Genomic DNA, 22,233 nt, shown 5'->3' on the forward strand with positions numbered 1-22,233 from the left:
TTTGGCCTCCACAACCTTCTGCGGCAAAGAGTTCCACAGATTCACCACCCTCTGGCTGAAGAAATTCCTTCTCATCTCTGTTTTAAAGGATCACCCCTTTAGCCTGAGATTGTGTCCTCTGGTTCTAGTTTTTCCTCCAGGTGGAATCACCCTCTCCATGTCCACTCGATCCAGGCCTCACAGTTTGCTGTAAGTTTCAATAAGATCCCCCCTCATCCTTCTAAACTCCATTGAGTACAAACCCAGAGTCCTCAACTGTTCCTTATACGACAAGCTCTTCATTCCAGGGATCATTCTTGTGAACCTCCTCTGGACCCTTTCCAAGGCCAGCACATCATTCCTTAGATATGGGGCGCACAACTACGCACAATGCTCCAAATGGGGTCTGACCAGAGCATTATCCAGCCTCAGGAGTACATCCCTGCTCTTATATTCTAGCCCTCTCGACATGAATGCTAACATTGCATTTACCTTCCTAACTGCCGACTGAACCTGCATGTTAACCTTAAGAGAATCGTGATAAAGTACTCCCAAGTCCCTTTGTGCTTCTGATTTCCGAAGCATATCCCCATTTAGAATTTTGTTGACATGCGGAGATCTTTGCTGTCAGACACTCATTGTCATAGTGTGCAGAAGGTTGAACTGGCACAGCAGATCCAGTGAGACTGTCTTATCAATGGGGGCCTTTTGAGAGAAGTGACTGCCAAGCTATCGGAAGTGCTCATCACATTTCAGAGTCTCTCCTCCAACCTTTATTGCAAGTGGAACATTTGGCTGACCAGGTGCGGATTGGTATATGAATTTTGTGTTGCCAGCATTCAAGGACAGACAGAATTGGAGGGATCGAGGGAGGCTCGAGTATTTGGTGCAGAGTGAGGAGCAACACTGCAGCTGTTCACAAACTGTCTGTGGTGCTCAGTTTAGTTTTGGCACAGAGGCGACTGAGGTTAAAGAGATTTCCACCTGGATGATATTTGATACTCACAGCAGGGAACTGGAATGCCAGCAGGGCTGCAGGTTTGGTTGTTTGTTTCACGTTCAATCACATGTTGCGGCTTCTCTCCTCGATGGCGTTTCACCCGTGGGTTCTACCACAGGGCGCTGGGAGAATAGCCGAGAGGGTATCTCCTACCTCTGTGGATTCATGGTCGAGGAATTGTTTAAAAGATGATATCCAACTTTGGCAGATGTCATTGTAACCTTCATTATGGGTTACAATCCTGGAACTCCTTCCATGACAGCCCTTCACCACATGGATTGACGTAATTGAAGAAGACGATTCACCAGCACCTACTGAAGGGCAATTAGGGATGGGTAATGCAATGATGACCAGTTGAACAAATTAAGGAGATCCTTATTGTAGCTATCAAAGGGCACATTGCAAGCAGAGATCGATTCAAAACTGGAGGGGTAAATTATAAATTAATTAAATCACTGGCTGAATTACTTTATGAGGTTCTTAAAATGTGAACACATCACAGCAAGGAATATGCTGCCATCTAGTGCATCGAATGCTGACGCGACTGAAGGAACCAGAAAGCAAATTGACACTCTCCTGATTGTGAAGGGTGGAGACCTGACACAATGGGTGACACTCTGCTGGCAGTAGGGACCCTTTGGTCTCTGGAATCGGGATTTCAGCCCAGCCAAATTGATTCGTCGTCATTCTCCTATTTCTGCTAGGTTCAAAGAAAAAGTCAATAATTCTGAACTAATTGACACTGAAACAGCAACCCCAAGGGCCTGGTAAATTCATATTTTCAGAGTGGAAATGTCAGATCGGTACATTAAGGATTATCCTTCGGATGGTGTGATTAGAAGCATTACTGTGACTTAGAAGGAGCTTTTGCATTGAATGTAACTCGGGTGTATACCCACTTGGGATGAACTGATGCTGGTATTGTGTTCAAAAAAAGTGCTCAGATAATCAACAATTGCATCCCTAACCTTGATGAGAATGAACAGTGACATCATTTCTGTTATTATCATTTCTGCGTGTGTGGAGTCTGCACATCCTCCCCGTGTGTGCGTGGGTTTCCTCCGGGTGCTCCGGTTTCCTCCCACAGTCCAAAGATGTGCAGATTTCATAGAATTTACAGTGCAGAAGGAGGCCATTCGGCCCATCAAGTCTGCACCAGCTCTTGGAAAGAGCACCCTACCCCCTACCCAAGGTCAACACCTCCACCTTATCCCCATAACTCAGTAAACCCACCCAACACTAAGGGCAATTTTGGACACTAAGGGCAATTTTATCATGGCCAATCCACCTAACCCGCACATCTTTGGACTGTGGGAGGAAACCGGAGCACCCGGTGGAAACCCACGCACACACGGGGAGGATGTGCAGACTCCACACAGACAGTGACCCAAGCCGGAATCGAACCTGGGACCCTGGAGCTGTGAAGCGATTGTGCTATCCACAGTGCTACCGTGCTGCATGGATTCGCCATGATACATTGCCCTTAGTGTCCAAAATTGCCCTTAGTGTTGGGTGGGGTTACCGGGTTATGGGGATAGGGTGGAGGTGTTAACCTTGGGTAGGGTGCTCTTTCCAGGAGCCGGTGCAGACTCGATGGGCCGAATGGCCTCCTTCTGCACTGTAAATTCTATGATAATCTATGATTATCTGGGGGTGAAAAAAAAACAAATGGACAGATTCTTAACTTAACAGCACAAAGTCTGACAGTGAAGCACTGAATGAAACCAGTCTCTGTTGATGGTTCAATTATTCGAAGCACAGACATATAATGAACTGAGGGACAAAGAATTTCAGCTGAAGGTCAGTGCTATTATGGAAGAACTCTAGAAGACAGTGGTAAAATTCTATATTGGGTATCACTGTCCTTGGTGTAACTGGGAGGGAGGGGGAAAGGGGGGGGGGGGGGGGGGGTCAACACGTCAGCCAAGGTTCCCTGTTACTGTGGATGCTGGCGATCTGATATTTTTGTTCCTGTTTCATTTCATTTTCTGCCCCCACTGCCTTTTAGAAAGTACACAGAAACATATATTGGAAATATGTGCAGGAGGAAGCCATTTGGCCCTTTGAGCCTGCTCGGTCGTTCATTATGATCATGGCTGACGATCAAATTCAATACCTGTTGAATGTGAGGTAAAGAGACAGACATATTCAGCAAGACCATAAGAAATTGGACCAGGCGCAAATGGTAAAGCCTCTCAAGTTTAATCCTCTATCCTTGTAGGGAGATAGAAGAGAGGCAATATAAAGTAAGGGATAAAATTCTAAATGGGGTGCTGGAGCAGAGGGAGCTGGGGCAAACTCCTTTCATAAAACAAATAATCAAAAATAAACGAGAGTGGCAGCTCCTGGTGTGACAAAAAAAATCAAAACTTTAAGCAAAACTTACAAAATCAAATTGAAACGTCATTCCCAGGGGTGTTGATTAATGGCAGCCCCCGCAGTACCCATTGATCATGGAAGGCCTCAAGCCTATCTGCAGACACTGCGTGCTCCGTCTCCACGGCAAGCCAGCTGTGAACATAGCCACGGTGGAGTGGAAGACAGTCAGGTCGGAAAACACCCTCAACCATTCGCTACCTGGACTTGTTGATGGCTACCTTGGCCAGACCCAGGAGGTCCTCCGCCCTCCGCACCCTCATCTGCCATGGGTGACCGAAGATTAGGAGCGTGGGGCTAAAGTGCAACCAAATATTGAGGAGATGCCCCTTCAAATAACTAAAAAGGGGCTTTCACCCCTGGCAGTCTACATCGGGGTGGAAAACGGACTCTCCTTGGCCGCAGAAAAGGCATGCAATCTGGGAGTCTGTGAACCACCTCAACCTACGATTACATATCTAAGGAAATAAGGGAGAGTATCAAATTGAAGGAAAAAGCATATAAAGTGGCAAAGATTGCTGGGAGATTAGAGGACTGGGAAATCTTTAGGGGGCAACAGAAAGCTACTAAAAAAGCTATAAAGAGGAGTAAGATAGAGTATGAGAGTAAACTTGCTCAGAATATAAAAACAGACAGTAAAGGTTTTTACAAATATATAAAACAAAAAAGAGTGGCTAAGGTAAATATTGGTCCTTTAGAGGATGAGAAGGGAGTTTTAATAATGGGAGATGAGGAAATGGCTGAGGAACTGAACAGATTTTTTGGGTCGGTCTTCACAGTGGAAGACACAAATAACATGCCAGCGACTGATAGAAATGAGGCTATGACAGGTAAGGACCTTGAGAGGATTGTTATCACGAAGGAGGTAGTGATGGGCAAGCTAATGGGGCTAAAGGTAGACAAGTCTCCTGGCCCTGATGGAATGCATCCCAGAGTGCTAAAATAGATGGCTAGGGAAATTGCAGATGCACTAGTGATAATTTACCGAAATTCACTAGACTCTGGGGTGGTCCCGGTGGATTGGAAATTAGCAAACGTGACACCACTGTTTAAAAAAGGAGGTAGGCAGAAAGCAGGAAATTATAGGCCAGTGAGCTTAGCTTCGGTAGTAGGGAAGATGCTGGAATCTATCATCAAGGAAGAAATAACGAGGCACCTGAATAGAAATTGTCCCATTGGGCAGACGCAGCATGGGTTCATAAAGGGCAGGTCGTGCCTAACTAATTTAGTGGAATTTTTTGAGGACATTACCAGTGCAGTAGATAACGGGGAGCCAATGGATGTGGTATATCTGGATTTCCAGAGAGCCTTTGACAAGGTGCCACACAAAAGGTTGCTGCATAAGATAAAGATGCATGGCATTAAGGGTAAAGTAGTAGCATGGATAGAGGATTGGTTAATTAATAGAAAGCAAAGAGTGGGGATTAATGGGTGTTTCTCTGGTTGGCAATCAGTAGCTAGTGGTGTCCCTCAGGGATCCGTGTTGGGCCCACAATTGTTCACAATTTACATAGATGATTTGGAGTTGGGGACCAAGGGCAATGTGTCCAAGTTTGCAGATGACACTAAGATGAGTGGTAAAGCGAAAAGTGCAGAGGATACTGGAAGTCTGCAGAGGGATTTGGATAGGTTAAGTGAATGGGCTAGGGTCTGGCAGATGGAATACAATGTTGACAAATGTGAGGTTATCCATTTTGGTAGGAATAACAGCAAACGGGATTATTATTTAAACGATAAAATATTAAAGCATGCCGCTGTGCAGAGAGACTTGGGTGTGCTAGTGCATGAGTCACAAAAAGTTGGTTTACAGGTGCAACAGGTGATTGAGAAGGCAAATGGAATTTTGTCCTTCATTGCTAGAGGGATGGAGTTTAAGACTAGGGAGGTTATGTTGCAATTGTATAAGGTGTTAGTGAGGCCACACCTGGAGTATTGTGTTCAGTTTTGGTCTCCTTACTTGAGAAAGGACGTACTGGCACTGGAGGGTGTGCAGAGGAGATTCACTAGGTTAATCCCAGAGCTGAAGGGGTTGGATTAGGAGGAGAGGTTGAGTAGACTGGGACTGTACTCGTTGGAATTTAGAAGGATGAGGGGGGATCTTATAGAAACATTTAAAATTATGAAGGGAATAGATAGGATAGATGCGGGCAGGTTGTTTCCACTGGCGGGTGAAAGCAGAACTAGGGGACATAGCCTCAAAATAAGGGGAAGTAGATTTAGGACTGAGTTTAGGAGGAACTTCTTCACCCAAAGGGTTGTGAATCTATGGAATTCCTTGCCCAGTGAAGCAGTTGAGGCTCCTTCATTACATGTTTTTAAGGTAAAGATAGATAGTTTTTTGAAGAATAAAGGGATTAAGGGTTATGGCGTTCGGGCCGGAAAGTGGAGCTGAGTCCACAAAAGATCAGCCATGACCTCATTGAATGGCAGAGCAGGCTCGAGGGGCCAGATGGCCTACTCCTGCTCCTAGTTCTTATGTTCTTATGTTCTTATGTACATGGCACTGCTGCATGCAACACCCTCCACACCAGGTCACCAATGGAGAACTGTAAGACTCCCACATGGAGAACTCGTCACTGGGATCCGTCCTCCACTGCCAGCCAGTAGAATAGAATGCCATGACATGTCCTGATGGTGGAAGGAGGAAGGAAGGAGGAAGGTGTGCAGCAGCAGGCCACACAGGAAATCTCTCCACACAGAGGGGAAAGGTGCAGAGGGAATTTCCACGAGAGGGCTCAAATTGCGGAGTGGTGGCTCCAGAGAGATGCATCGGGACACAGGACCAATGTGGAATTGGATTTGAATTCCACCAGTTGCAATGGTGGGATTTGAACCTTTTGTCTCAGAATATTAACCTGGGCCTGTAGATTACTAGCCCAGTGACACCACTATCTCCTTACGACGTAGGGGGGTATATGTGCACAAACCATTGGGCAGGTAAATAAAGAACACATGTTTCTGGGCTTAACAAAACATAGATCATAGATTCCCTACAGTGCAGAAGGAGGCCATTTGGCCCATCGAGTCTGCACCAACCCTCGGAAAGAGCACCCTACTCAGGACCATTCCCCCGTCCACCCCGCCCTATCCCCATTAACGAATCTGCACATATTTGGACACTAAGGGGCAATTTGAGCACGGCCAATCCACATAACCACACATCTTTGGGCTGTGGGAGGAAACCGGAGCATCCAGAGGAAACCCACTCAGAGACGGGGAAAAAGTGCGAACTCCACACAGACATTCACCCGAGGCCAAAATTGAACCCGGGTCCCTGCTGCTGTGAGATGGCAGTGCTAACCATTGTGCCACCGTGCCGCCCTTCATGGAGCCGTGAAGTACAAAAGCAAGGAAGTCATGTTAAATCTGTACGAAATACTGGTTCAGCCTCATTTGGGGCATTGCGTCCAATTGCGTACCATCTGCAAGATGCACTGCGGCATCTCAGCAAGGTTCCTTCAACAGCACCTTCCAAACCTGTAACCTCTACCACCTTGAAGGACAAGGGAAGCAGATGCATGCGAGCACCACCTGCAGGTTCGCCTCCAAGCCACTCACCATCCCGACTTGGAAATATATCCCCGTTTCTTCACTGTCACTGGGTCAAAATCCTGGAGCTCCCTCCCTAACTGCACAATGGGTGTACCTACACCACATGGACTGCACCGGTTCAAGAAAGCGGCTCCCCACCTCTCAAGGGTAATTAGGGACGGGCAGTAAATGCTGAAAAATAAATAAATTCTGGGCATCCCCCTGGAGGAAGGGCATGAAGGCTTTAAAGAGAGCGCTGAAATGATTCACAAGAGTGGCTCCTGGGCTGAAGAACCTCAGTCATGTGGGAAAGGTTGGAGAAGCTGAGCCTACACGTTTTGGAGGAGAGCAAACTGAGAGGAGATTTGGTGGAGGTATTCAAATCCTTGAGGGGTCTGGACAGAGTGGATCAAGAGAAAGTGTTCCCATTGGTCGAAGGATTGAGAACCAGGGGGTACAGATTTAAAGTGAATGGCAAAAGAAAATATGGTGACCGATGCAAAAAAAAAATTTTAAGCAGTGAGGAGTCAGGATTTGGAATGTATTCCAGAGTGTATGGTGGAGGCCCAATCAATGCAATGCAATTCAAAAGAGAAGAAATAATGATCTGAAGGAAAAACATTTGAAGACTAAAGGGGAATGGCAGGGAAAGTGGGACTAGATTGCACAGTGCCGGCACAGACACAACTGGCCAAATGGCCTCCTTTTGCGCTGTAACTGTCCCACGATTTAGCGAGATAATGGCCGATCTTCAACCTCAACTCAATTTTCTTGCCCTACCCCCTATCCTCTTGGTCAACTGAGCATCCACAGGCACCCGGGGTAGAGAATTCCAAGGATTGGCGTCAACTCTCTCAGTGGAAATATTTCTCCACATCTCAATCGTACATAGCCAAGCTCTCATCCGGAGACCATCTCCCCGTTCTCCTTTCCTGCTTTTCCAATCAAACAGCCTGCCCAGACTCATGAGACTCATCAATCAGCAACACACCGTAGAATAGCCAGTGCCTGCAGAGACACACTGAAGTATTAATAAAGGAAGAAACTGGCAGGAAATTTGTAAAGAATGGGGTGTTCACTTTTGCGTTCCAATCTGAAGCTCCATAATTTCACAATCTTCATTCATCATATTTAGCACCAATTTTAACATATTGCACATGGGCAGCACGGTAGCACAGTGGGTAGCACTGTTGCTTCACCGCTCCAGGGTCCGAGGTTCAATTCCAGGCTTAGGTCACTGTCTGTGTGGAGTCTGATTGGTCTCCCTGTGTCTGCGTGCGCTTCCTCCAGGTGCTCTGGTTCCCTCCCACAAGTCCTGAAAGACGTGCTGTTAGGTAATTTGGACATTCTGAATTCTCCCTCTGTGTACCCGAACAGGCGCCAGATTGTGGCAACTAGGGGCTTTTCACAGTAACTTCATTGCAGTGTTAATGTAAGCTACTTGTGACAATAAAGATTATTATTGTGTATTATGTATATTGTTTGCATTTTATTCAAACCGATTAAGACGTGTGGCCAGCACTGAGTAACAACACCATTTCACTGAGTTTCGGAAGCAGCAAATCACCAGAGCACAATTTCATCAGTCCTAACATCTCATGAATCGCTGAATTAAATTCCAGCCTTCCAACTGACTCTCAGCAATTTTATCTCCCGCTTTTGCCAAACAGTCGAGGGAGCACATAATTCACTTGAGCTAATTTATTGATGGTGTGAGTCAACGTAAGTTAAAAATAAGAAACAAATCATCACCGCGGAGCTAAAACAAATCATTTCCACGTCAGGTTGTTTCTGAGCGATTCCAACTGATGAGGGGGCAGAAGTGTACCAAAGGAAGGGACAAGATCAGAGAGGAGTAGGGAGAAAGGGCAACAGGTTGCATCTAAAATGCTAAGACAATGGATATGGTAGCTATATGAAAACAAGATACTGCGGATGCTGGAAATTAAAAGAGAAATGTTGGATAAACTCAGCATCTATGGAGAGAGACCCAAGTTAACATTTTGAGTCCATTTGATCCTTCTACGGAACTGAAAAGAAATAGAAAAGTAATTAATGATACAGTTGGAGGGGGGGGGGGGCAAATGGAAGTTCAGGGATCATTCGGAGCTATGGGGAAATTTACAAAGATGTCATGGACATAACACAAAAGGGGTGTTATTGATCATCTTTATTTGTGTCACAAGTAGGCTTTCATTAACACTGCAATGAAGTTACTGTGAAAAGCCTCCAGTCGCCACATTATGGCGCCTGTTTGGGAGGGAGAATTCAGAATGTCCAATTCACCTAATAAGCACATCTTTCAGGACTTTTGGGAGGAAACCGGAGCACCCAGAGGAAACCCACGCACACACGAGGAGGATGTGCAGACTCTGTACAGACAGTGACCCAAGCCGGGAATCGAACCAGGGCCCTGGCACTGTGAAGCAACAGTGCCAACCACTGTGCTACCATGTGTGGACTAATAGTGGCACTGGGTATTAACAGTTAAAGGAAATCAGTTAAAAGCTAACATTGAACCCCAGACAAATAACTATGAACCTAATTGATTCCTGCCAGACATGGGCAACACCACTACACGGACAGTTTACCAAAAGATGCTATCATCGATACTTTTCTTCATTTTGTTTTCTCAGGATGTGGAAAACACTGGTGAGGCAGCATTGCCAAAACACCCTGAGGCCACTAAAAATCAAATCACATTCGGACTAGTTCTTGAAGGGCCAAGCAGGCTTCCTAGCTCTGAATGACAAAGTAAACCAATTGGGTTTTCAGCATCACAATTCACAGGGGCGGCACTGTGGCACAGTGCCAGGGACCCGGGTTCAATTCCGACTTTGGGTGACTGTGTGGAGTGTGCACAGTCTGAGAACACGCACCAACAGATTCAAAAGCAGCTTCTTTCCTGCTGTTACCAGACTCCTGAATGGCCCTTTTAAAAAACTACGCATCTTCTCTGCAGTTGTATCACTATTCCGTATGCTTCACTTGATGTCTATGTATTGACATTGTGTATTTATCATATGTCCTATGTCTTTCACATATGTAGCGATCTGCCCGGCCTATACGCAGAACAATACTTTTCGCTGGTACACACGACAATAAATCTAAATCTCCTTGTGTCTGCGTGGGTTTCCTCTGAATGCTCTGGTTTCCTCCCACAGTCTAAAGATGTGCAGGTTACATGGATTGGCCATGCTAAATTGCCCCTTCGTGTCCAAGGATGTGCTGGTTAGGTGGGGTTGCGAGAATAGGGCAGGGGTGTGGGCCTAGGCAGGGTGAGCTTTCAAAGGGTCGGTGCAGACTCAATGAGCCGAACAGCCTCCTTCAGCACTGCAGGAATTCTATGACTCTATTCTATGTTACAGCCAGGTCGTAAATAAGATTTGTTGCACTCAATGTTGCACAATTGTACCATTGGAGGACTGCAAACTCAATACCTTGGTGGGAGGGGGAGGGGTTATTCATTCATTCAAAGGATATGGGTCAGAATTTATTGCCCTCCATTTCATGAGGGTATTGCTGTGGATCTGGAGTCGCATGTAGGCCAGACCATGTAAGGCTGGCAGATTTCTGAAAGGAAGGACAGTGGACAGGCAATGGCCGGCATTCGAGGAACAGCTAGGTGACCTCCAAAAGTTGATTATTCCTATTTGACGCAAGAGTAGAAAGGGCCAAACCATGGCATACAAGGGAAATTAGAGATAGTATCAGATTCAAAGAAGAGGCATACAAGTTCGCAAGTAAAAGCAATAGGGCAGAAACTTGGGCAGTTTAAATTTCAGCAAATGTGGACCAAGGGACCTATTAAGAAGGGGAAAATACGGGGCAGCACAGTGGCGCATTGGATAGCACTGCTGCCTCATGGCGCCAAAGTCCCAGTTTCGATCCCAAGTCTGGGTCACCGTCCATGTGGAGTTTGCGCATTCTCCCCGTGTTTGTGTGGGTTTCGCCCCCACAACATAAAGATGTGTACAGGGTAGGTGGATTGGCAATGTTAAATTACCCCTTCATTGATAAAAATTAATTGGGTACTCTTAAATTATAAAAATATAAGAATTTTAAAAAAGGAGAAAATACAATATGAAAGAAAGCTAGTTAAAAACTGACTGTAAAAGTTTCTATAGATACGTAAAGACAAAAGGATTGATAAAAAGGAACGTACAGCCAGAAACGAGAGAATTCATAACAGGGAACACAGAAATACTGAGGAGCTCAATTTGTACTTTGCTTCTGTCTTCACAAAGAAAGATATGAATAATGTATCCGAAGATCTGAAAAACACAAGTTTTAGTGAGGAGCTGAAGGAAATTAATATTAGTAGAGAAATGGTTTGGGGGAAATTAATGGGATTGAAGGCAGATAAATCTCCAGGACTTGATAATCTTCATCTCAGAATACTTAAGGAAGTGGCCCTAGAATTACCAGATGCATTGGTGGTTATTTTCCAAAATTCTTTGGATGCTGGAATGGTTCCTAAAGATTGGAGGGTAGCTAATATAACCCTGCTATTCAAAAAGGGAGGTAGAGAGAAAACGGGGAACTATAGATCAGTGAGCCTAACATCAATAGTAGGACATTGCCAGAGTCCATTATCATGGATTTCATAGCACAGCATTTGGAAAGCAGTGATATAATAGGACAAAGTCAGCATGGACTTATGAAAGAGAAATCATGCTTGACAAATCTATCTGAATTCATCAAAGATGACACTAGTAGAGTTGACTAGGGAGGACTGGTGGATGTGGTTTATTTAAACTTTCAGAATGCTTTCGCCAAGGTCTCAAAAAGCAGATTAATATGTAAAATTAAAGCGCATGTGATTGCGGGTATGGAGATGGATAGAAAGCTGTTTAGCAGACAGGAAGCAAAAGTTTGGAAAAAATGGGTCTTTTTCCGATTGACAGGCAGTGACTAGTGTGATAGGACCCCGAATGTTCACGTTGTATATTAATGATTTGGACGAGGGAACTAAATATATTATCTCCAGACTTGGAGATGATACAAAGTTGGATGAGACTGTGAGCTGTGAGGAGGATGAAGAGGTGCTTCAGTGGAATTTGGAACGGCTGAGTGAATGGGCATATGCATGGTAGTTGTAGTACAATCTGGATAAATGTGAGGTTATCCACTTCAGTAGCAAAAATAGGAAGGCAGAATATGTGTAAATTGAGGATGTGGCTACGCAGCGAAACCTTAGAGTCCTCATGCATCAGTCACTGAAAGTAAGCGTGCAAGTACAGCAATCAGTAAAGAAGGTAAAAGGTATTTTGGCCTTCATAGCGAGAGGATTTGAGTATAGAAATAGAGGTGTTTTAATGTCGGGCATTGGTGAGACGACACCTGGAGTATTGTATGCAGTTTTGGTGTCCTCATCTAAGGAAGGATGTTCTTGCTATGGAGGCAGTGCAGCAAAGGTTTACTAGGCTGATTCCTGGGATGGCGGGACTGTCATATGAGGAGAGACTAAGTCAGTTAGCATTATGTTCATTGGAGTTTAGAAGAGTGAGATGGGATCTCATAGAAACTTACAAAATTCCAACAGGATTAGACAGGGCAGATACAGAAACAATGTTCCTGATGGTGGGGGAATTCCAGAAGTAGGGGTCACAGTTTGAGGATAAGGGGTAAACCTTTTAGATCTAAGGTGAGGAGAAATTTCACCCAGAGAGTGGTGAATCTCTGAATTTCACTGCCACAGAAAGCAGCAGCGGCAAAAATGTAGTGTAATTTTAAGAAGGAATTAGATATAGCTCTCGGGGCTGAAGAGATCAAGGGATATGGGGGGAAGGCGGGATCAGGCTATTGAGTTAGATGATTAGCCATGATCATAATGAATAGCACAGCAGGCTCAAAGGGCCGAATGGCCTCCTCCTGCTTCTATTTTCTACCTATGTGTCTGTGTATTTCCTTCCGTAAAGGGACATTAGTGAACCAAATGGATTGTTTATAACAATCGACAATGCTTTCATGGTCATCGTTAATTCCAGATTTTAATTGAATTTAAATTTCACTATTGAGATGGATTGTGCTGTGGTGGGATTTGAACCCAGGCCCCCAGTTCTTCCCTGGGTATCTGGATTACTAGCCCAGTGAGATTACACCTCTGCCTCCCAGAAGCATTGGACTCTCACAGCTACAAAATTTTAAAGATTGCTTTCTTCTGAAAGAAACAGATTTAAAAATTGATGGAAATTAATTGATAAATTGATTTGAAACCATATATCAATTATAAAGCATTCCCTTTGAAGAGACACTGTTGCTCACAAGATTTACCAGGATACTATCCAAAAATGTGCAGGTTAGGTGGATTGGCCATGTTAAATTGCCCCTTTGTGTCCAAAAATGATGTTTAAATTAGGTTAAGGGGTTATTGGGATAGGGCGGAGGACTGAGATTGGGTGGAGTACTCTTTCAGAGAGTCGGTGCAGATTCGATGGGCTGAATGGCCTGAATCTGCATTGTAGGGATTCTGTGACTTCGATCGGAGATGAGTGATTTCAGTTATGTGGAGAGCTGAGAGAAGCTGGATTGTCCCAAAATTGGACTATGTCCCCATGTCGGCATAAAATGCTGCCGTTTCACTCTCAAGATTCCTTGGGAAAACGATGAGCCAATTCACTGACCTGTAAGGGGCTAGCAGGGACCCAGAGTAGTTCACGTAGCTTTAGCTACCGATAAGGGCCCCCGCACTTCCGGCTTTGAGTCTGCGCAGGCGCACGGCGGCAGCCTCTAGTGGCCGCACCGAACGCCATGGCGGACTCGGACCGCAGAGGCAGATGAAGAATGTTGGCACTCCCGAAGATCCGACCGCCCCAATCTGTCCCCCGGCCGCCTGTAAGGCCACCCCTTCCCCCCCCAACCCCGGTGTCCGATCCCCCTGCACCCCCCACCAGGGCGGCCATGGACTGAGTCTTCAGCCGCCACGCAAGCTTCTCGAACACCGATAGGTGGTTAGAACCATGCCCGTCGGGAACTCAGCCGGTCAGGAACGGAAGATCGCTGGGCGGGCCTCTGGCAATGGCCCCCCAGCTGCGCGGAGTACTCCGCGAACACTCCGATTCGCGGGTGCCGGAAAATTGCCGGACCAGCGCCGGGCCCGATTTTGGCGTGAAATTGGATTCTCCACCCCCACGCCAAACGCGATTTCGGTGGGGGGGCTGCGGAGAATCCAGCCCCAGATTCTTCTCCTTAGAGCAGAGGAGGTTAAGGAGAGATGTTCAAAATCAGACGACGTTTGCAACAAAGACAGAAAGTGCTGAAACTACCCAGCAGCAACCGTGAAGGGAGAAAGAGAGTTAACATTTCAAGTCGAATCTTACTCTTCTTCAAAAGGTTCCAGACCTTTTGCTCCGTTCCAGCATTTTCCGATTTGAATTCAGATTTCCAACAGTCCAGTGTTCTGTTTTCAGTTCAGGGTGTTAGAATTGCTTTCACTTGCAGAAGGGTCAGTACCGGTAGCGCCAAGACTTAAGATAATTGGCAAAGGAGCTGGTGGAGCGATGAGAATCTAATTTACGTGAGGAGTGTTATTATCTGGAATATGCTGCCTGAAAGGGTGGCAGACGCAGATTCATTAATAATTTTCAAAAAGGGAATTAAATATATCCCTGAAAATAAAAAGATTTGCTGGGCTGTGTGGAAAAAGCAGAGCAGTGGGACTAATTGGATAGCTCTTTCAAAAAGCCAATGTAAATGGTCGTCCTTTGTGCTGCATAGTCCAATGATTCTACGATAAGAATTATAATGTAAACCTTTCTTTTGAGTCATGTGAACACTTAGTAACATCAGTAACATGAAAAATTGTCACTGTAAACACCCGTCAAAATGAATCAGTCGTGAATGCATAGTCTGCTATTGAGCTGAGCTGTACAAACCAGGAGTGTAGCAATCGCTCCTTCCAACTAGTTAGGCTGTTCCTGCCCCTATACTTTGCTCCATTTATCCACCTCTGTTCCATATCCCTTGATTTCCTTACGTCCCACAAATCTATCCGTCTGAGTCTTGGAAATTTAAATTGCCCCAGTATCTACAACTTTTTGGGGAGAGCATTCCGCTGCCCGTTGGTGGCTACTCCAGTGAAGCAGAGGGAGTGCTGCACTGTCAGTGTTGCTGGTTTTCAGGTGATATACCCACATGTCCCCCGCTGGCAGATGTGAAATGTCTCATGGCACTGTTTTAAGAAAGAGCAGGGGTGATATCCCCAGTGCCCTGGCCAAATATTGCCCCTCAAGCAATGCCACACAAACCAGATCGTCTGGCCATTATGGCATTGCTGTTTGAGAGAGCTTTATCCACACAGAATGGGAAGCCACGTTCTCTGTATTTCAATAGCGACTACACTTCAGACAAAGTAATTAATTGACTATAAGGTACTTTGAGACCTCCACTGGCCTTTTCATCATCTTTTGAATAAGCATCTCCTGCTTTGACTCCTAAACGGTCGAGTTTTCATTCTCAAATGATGCTGTCCAGTTATATATACATGTGTGCATGGTGAGTCAGAATGTACATGTTTTTTTTAACATTAGGAGGGGCAATGTTATCTGACAGACAAATACTATCAGGGTCACTGTAAAAGCCGCTGTCAAAGGTGCTGGCACGTAGGTGGAATGTGTCACCTGGGACCGTTTACACTTTCAGGTGGATGGAAAAAATTCCCAGGGTGGGCAGCATGGTGGCCCAGTGGTTAGCACTGCTGCCTCACAGTGCCACGGACCCGGGTTCAATTCTGGCCTCCATCTGTGTGGTATTTGCACGTTCACCCCGTGTCTACGTGGGATTCCTCCAGGTGCTCCGGTTTCCCCCCGCAGTCCAAAGCTATGCCGCTTAGGTGGATTGGCCTTGCTAAATTGCCCCTTCGTGTCCAAGGATGTGCAGGTTAGGTTCTGGGTTATGGGAATTGGACGCGGTGGACGGGGGAGTGTAAATGGGCGGAATGTTTATTCAAAGGGTCGGTGCAGACTCGATGGGCCAAACGGCCTCCTTCTGCACTCTGGGGATTCTCTGGTGACACTGCTCCAAAGAGGAACAGGAAAGTTATCCCTCAATCAACATTGAAAACAGATTCATTATCACAATGTGGAGGCTTGCTGTGCCCAAATTGACTGCTGTGTGTCCTACATTACAAGAGAAATTAAATTAAATTAAATTACTTTAGCAATGCTTCATTGGCCCTACAGTGCTTTGGGATACATGGAGATTTGAGAAAGGCACTTTCACAGGACATTCCAAAATGCTCTACAACCAATCAAATACTTTAAAACTGTGGTCACTGTTGCTAGAAAGGGTCAGGGGCCAGTTTTCTAATGATCATCGGATAATCTGTTGATAGTGATGTTGGTCACGAGAGAAATATTGGCCAGGACTGTACAGAAACAGCACCTGAGAGAGCTCAGGGGACCCTAGTTTAATATCTCATCCAGTGCAGCATTCATATGCTTGAACAGTGCAGCACCCCCTCAGTACTGCGTGAAGGCGATCAGTCCGGATTATGTGCTCAGGTGTCGGGGATAGGCCTTGACCCCCACAACTTTCTGACTCAGAAGTGAGAGTTTTACCAACTGAGTCATGACTGACACCTCAAAAAAAAAGCAGATTTGAAACCATAAGTGTGACATTTAAAGGAACTGAATGTTTTTTTTGTTTATTATATGGTGTTCACTGCCATAGCAACAGAGCGCAGCAGGCAGCAGCCACGAGACACTTGACAAGTTTGGGCTTGATGGTTCCTGGGTCCACTGAAACATCACACCAAGGAGCAGGGGGCAAAACCCTGAATTCACAGGGTCCAGTCCATATTCCTACAATCATTAGAGTCAGCACAAAGGGAGGCCTTCCAGCCCGTCGTGCCTAGGCCAGCCATCAAACACCTACCTATTCTAATCACATTTTCCAGCACTTGGTCCATTGAATCTGCACCGAGCCTCCGAAAGAGCATCCTACCTAGGCCCACTCCCCCCGCCCTATCCCTGTAACCTCACCTAACCTGCACATCCTTGCACAATACAGGACAATTTAGCATGACCAATCCACCTAACCTATCCATATTTGAACTGTGGGAGAAAACCAGATCACACAGAGGAAACTCATGCAGAACAGGGAGAATGTACAAACTCCACACAGACAAGGCCGGAATTGAACCCGGTGCCTGGTGCCGTGAGGCATCAGTGCTAAACTCTCTCATATATACCCTCATACATATACACACACACACATATATATAACATATATAACACACACACATATATATATAATCTCTGCAGATATGTGTTGCGTATATACATATACGCTTGTATATACCCATATATAACTACAGATATACTCATATCTATACGTACCCTCATATATGATCTCATATATAAACTGATATATATTCTCATACACACTCATATATCTTCATATATCCATAAATTCTAATCTATGATCTCATATATACCCTCATACGTACTCTCATATATGTAAACAATCATACAAGATGGTTTAGCTCAGCGGGCTAGACAGCTGGATGGTAATGCAGAACAAGGCCAGCAGCGCGGGTTCAATTCCCATACCAGCTTACCAAAACAGGCGCCAGAATGTGGCGACTGGGGGCTTTTCACAGTAACTTCATACTTATGACAATAAAAGGTTATTATTATATATAATATCATATTTACCTCATATAGACTCTTATAGATACGCTATCATATATGCTTTCAGATATACTCTCATATATAGTCTCAGATGTACTCCCATAAATACTCTCAGATAGACCATCATATATACCCTCAGATGTTTTCTCTTATATACTATCAGGTATACTCTGATATAGCCTCATATCGCCTCTCAGATATACTCTCAGATGTACTCTTATTTATACTCTCAGATATACTCTCAGATATACTCTCAGATATACTTTCATATAGAGGCGGCACGGTGACACAGTGGTTCGAACAGCTGCCTCACGGCGCTGAGGATCCGGGTTCGATCCTGACCCTGGGTCACTGACCGTGTGGAGTTTGCATATTCTCCGCATGTCTATGTGGGTTTCGCCCCCACAAACCAAAAGATGTGCAGATTGACCACGCTAAAATTGCCCCTTAATGGGAAACAAATGATTGCGTGCTCCAGATTTATAAAAAAAAATACATATTCTCAGATGTACTCTCAGATATAACCTCATGTATATTCTCTGATATACTCTCTGATATACTCTCATATATTCTCAGATATACTCTCATATGTACTCTCAGATATACTCTCAAGTGAACTCTCAGATACACTCTCATATATATTTTCAGGTGTACTATCATACAGACTCTCAGATGTACTCATACATATTCTCAGATATATTCTCATATATGCTAGGAGATATATACTCCCAGATGTACTGTCATTTATACTTCCAGATGTCCTCTCATATATACTGTCATATATACTCTCATATATACTCTCAGATGTATCCTCATATAAACTTTTAGATGTATTCATACATACTCAGATATGCTCTCATATATACTCTGTGATATACCCTCATATATACTCTGATATATACTCTCAGATATACTCTCAGATGCACTCTCATATATACTCTCAGATATCGTCTCAGATGTACTCTCATATGTATTCTCACATGTTCTCTAAGATATATACTCATATATACTCTCAGATATGTTCTCAGGTATATTCTCATGTATACTCTCATATATACTTGCAGATGTACTCTCATATACACTCTCAGATGTACCCTCATATATACTTTCAGATGTACTCCTATTTACTGTCAGATATACTCTCATATACACTATGAGACATACCCTCAGATGTACTCCCAGATGTACTCTCATATATACTCTCATATATACTCTCAGATATTACCTCATATATACTCTCTGATATACTCTCTGATATACTCTCTGATATACTCTCATATGTACTCTCAGATATACACTCAAATATACTCTCAGATATACACTCAGATATACTCTCAGATTTACACTCAGGTATACTCTCATATGTACTCTCAGACATACACTCGGATACAATCTCAGATGTACTCTCCTATAAACTATCAAATATACTCTCATATATACTCTCATATGTACTCTCAGATATACACTCAGATATACTCTCACGTGTACTCTCAGATATACACTCAGATATACTCTCATATGTACTCTCAGATATACACTCAGATATACTCTCATATGTACTCTCAGACATACACTCGGATACAATCTCAGATGTACTCTCCTATAAACTGTCAGATATACTCTCATATATACTCTCCGATGTACTCTAATATGTACCCTCAGATATACTTTCAGGTATACTCTAATATATATACTCAGATGTATTCTCATATATACTGTCATATATGTTCACAGATATACTCTCAGATGTACTCTCATGAATGCTTTCAGGTGTACTCATACATACTCCAGATATATTCTCATATATACTCTCAGATATACTCCCATATATACTCTCATATATACTCTCAGATGTACTCTCCAATGTACTCTTATATGTACTCTCAGATATACTCTCAAGTAATATGTACACCCAGATGTACTCTCATTTATACTGTCATATATGCTCACAGATATACTCTCAGATGTACCCTCAAATAAACTTTCAGATGTACTCATACATACTCAGATATACCTCAGATGTACTCTTGTATATACTCTCAGATATACTCTCATACATACTCAGTTCGTCTCATATATACTCTCAGATACACTCTCAGATGTACCCTCATAAATACTCCCACATGTACTGTCAAATGTACCCCCATATATACTGTTTTATATACTCTCAGATATACTCTCATATATGTTCTCATATATACTCTGAGATATACTCTCAGATCTCTTTCATATATACTCTCAGATATACTCTCATATATACTCAGATATACTCTCATATATACTCAGATATACTCTCATATATACTCAGATGTACACTCATATATACTCTCAGATATACCCTCATGTATACTATCATATATATACTCTGAGATATAATCTCGTATATACTCTAAAATGTACCCTCATAAATACTCTCACATATACTGTCAAATGTACCCTCATATATACTCTCAGATATACTGACATATATACTCTCAGATATACTCTCGAATGTATTCTCATATATACTCTCAGGTATACTCTCATATGTACGCTCATGTATGCTCTCAGATATACTCTCAAATACACTCATATATACTCTCATATATACCAATATATGCTCTCAGGTATATAAACCACATATAATCTCATACCTAAACCCTCATATATAATCTCATACGCACCCTCAGCTATACTCTCAGCTATACTCTATAATGATAGCCGGAGTGGAGCGTAGCAGAATGTGTGAGCAGGAGCTGCTTCGGATTGGGTTCGGTGCAGGTTACTGTGAGAAATGCCAGTTGCCGCCCGGACACCAAGAACAAGCAGGTGGAGGGATTCAGTCTGTGGAGAGAGCGAGGCGAGAGAGGGGTGGGTGGGGGGAGACATACCTCTGGCAGTGCGCATTCCTCCCGCCTCCTCCCTTTCACCTCCCCCCATATTTAATATCATCAGTTAAACCAAAGCCTTGACCACATCTGTGGTCAGTGCCCTTAAATCTTCCTATTGCAGCCGGGGCGGGGGGGGGGGGGGGGGGGTTGACGGGTGGAGGGGCGGGCGGTTATTTGGCTCAGTTAAAGGTATTAAATAAATAAATGAAAGTTGGTTTTGGTCAGCAGAGGCAGTGCTCACTCGTGATGTACCTGCATGTGTGTGTGTGTTTGTGAATGTATTATTGTACATGTGTGTGTGTTTGTGAATGTATTATTGTACATGTGTGTGTGTTTGTGAATGTATTATTGTACATGTGTGTGTTTGTGAATGTATTATTGTACATGTGTGTGTGTTTGTGAATGTATTATTGTATGTGTGTGTGTTTGTGAATGTATTATTGTATATGTGTGTGTGTGAATGTATTATTGTATATGTGTGTGTTTGTGAATGTATTCTTGTATATGTATGTGTGTATGTTTGTGAATGTATTATTATATGTGTGTGTGTGTTTGTGAATGTATTCTTGTATGTGCGTTTGTGAATGTATGATTGTATATGTGTGTGTGTTATCTGTTTGTGAGAGTTAGCAACTCACCTGTCCACGCTGATCACACATAAGGTCATTATTGAGGCTGTGCAGCACATTACATCCATGGCGATGAACACATTGCAGAAAACTTTCCCAAAGAGCCACTCTCCCCCGACCAGGTCGGTGATAATGACAAAGGGCATAACAGCCAGGGCCACCGACAGGTCGGCGGCAGCCAGGGACACCACCAGGTAGTTGGAGGGCTGCCGGAGCTTCTTGACGATGCAGACCGAGATGATGACCAGCGAGTTGCCGGCGATGGTCCACAGGGTGATGATGGACAGCACGATGCCGATGATAACTTTCTCCACGTCGCCGTACAGCAGGATCTCCTCGCGGCAGTCGGTGGAGTTGCTGCGGTTGGCGCTGAGGAGCTGAGCCGTCTCCTCCTGCTCCAGGCTCGGGTAGAGGAGGCTCTGGCTGGGGAAGGGGGACAGGGGCAGCTCCGGCCAGCGGCGCAGGCTCTGGGCGTTGTCCAGGGAGTGCTGAGGGAGCTCGGCGTGGAGGACCATCCTGAGTCTCTCTGCACCATGGAAGCAGCAGCAGCGATGCCCCGCTGGTCCATTCAGCTCTGTCTCCCGAGGGCTGAGCTCCAATTCACCTCGACTTTCCCGCTCGCTGGCCACACTCTCTGTGTGTGTGTGTGTCCTAGTGCAGAGAGACACCCACACACCCACTCAGAGATCCAGGGCACTCCCACAGCCACGACATGTCCCTTCTGCATAACAGGGGTCCGAAATCGAACAATACAACTCACTGAGGGGAGAGGGGGTGGAATGAGCTTCAAAACCCAGGGACGTGTTGCCTGTGACCTTCTTCTCATTCCATTTTTAAATGTTAATATTCGCTATTACCTCTCTGCAAAACTCCAGAAGCCGCTTGGACAGACACACACACACACATATGTGGTTGTGACAGAGAGCAGCCGCTTCATGAGGCTGTTCGATCAGAATTGCAGCCCACTCACACACAGGAGCATCAGAAATAAAACCTGCCAAATATCTCACACACCCCCCCCCCCCCCCCCAACTCAACCGAACCTGTCGTCTCGACAGGAAAAGTTGCTTCAACTCAAATCCAATTCTCATGTTCCAAATCCACCTCTATTTATTTCTTCCACTTGTAATTGATGTGGTGTGAGGGTGGAGGGTGTGTTGGGGAGGGGGGGAGGGGGGGGGGGAGGTGACAATGTACTTCAGGGACCCACTGAA

The 22,233-nt window shown here is 44.6% G+C and overlaps 1 protein-coding gene across 1 annotated transcript in view; it reads right to left on the bottom strand.

The window, feature by feature from the left end:
- Positions 1–21,992, bottom strand: part of LOC119963855 (5-hydroxytryptamine receptor 7-like) — a 49,884-nt gene extending 27,892 nt beyond the window's left edge. Inside the window, exon 1 of the mRNA XM_038793209.1 lies at positions 21,029–21,992. Within this exon, the coding sequence (XP_038649137.1) occupies positions 21,029–21,534 (506 nt within the window). The 5' untranslated portion in view covers positions 21,535–21,992. The remainder of the gene's footprint in view (positions 1–21,028) is intronic.
- Positions 21,993–22,233: the final 241 nt, after the last annotated feature.

The sequence above is a fragment of the Scyliorhinus canicula genome, chromosome 3 (genome assembly GCF_902713615.1).
Source record: "Scyliorhinus canicula chromosome 3, sScyCan1.1, whole genome shotgun sequence".
NCBI classification, from domain to species: domain Eukaryota; kingdom Metazoa; phylum Chordata; class Chondrichthyes; order Carcharhiniformes; family Scyliorhinidae; genus Scyliorhinus; species Scyliorhinus canicula.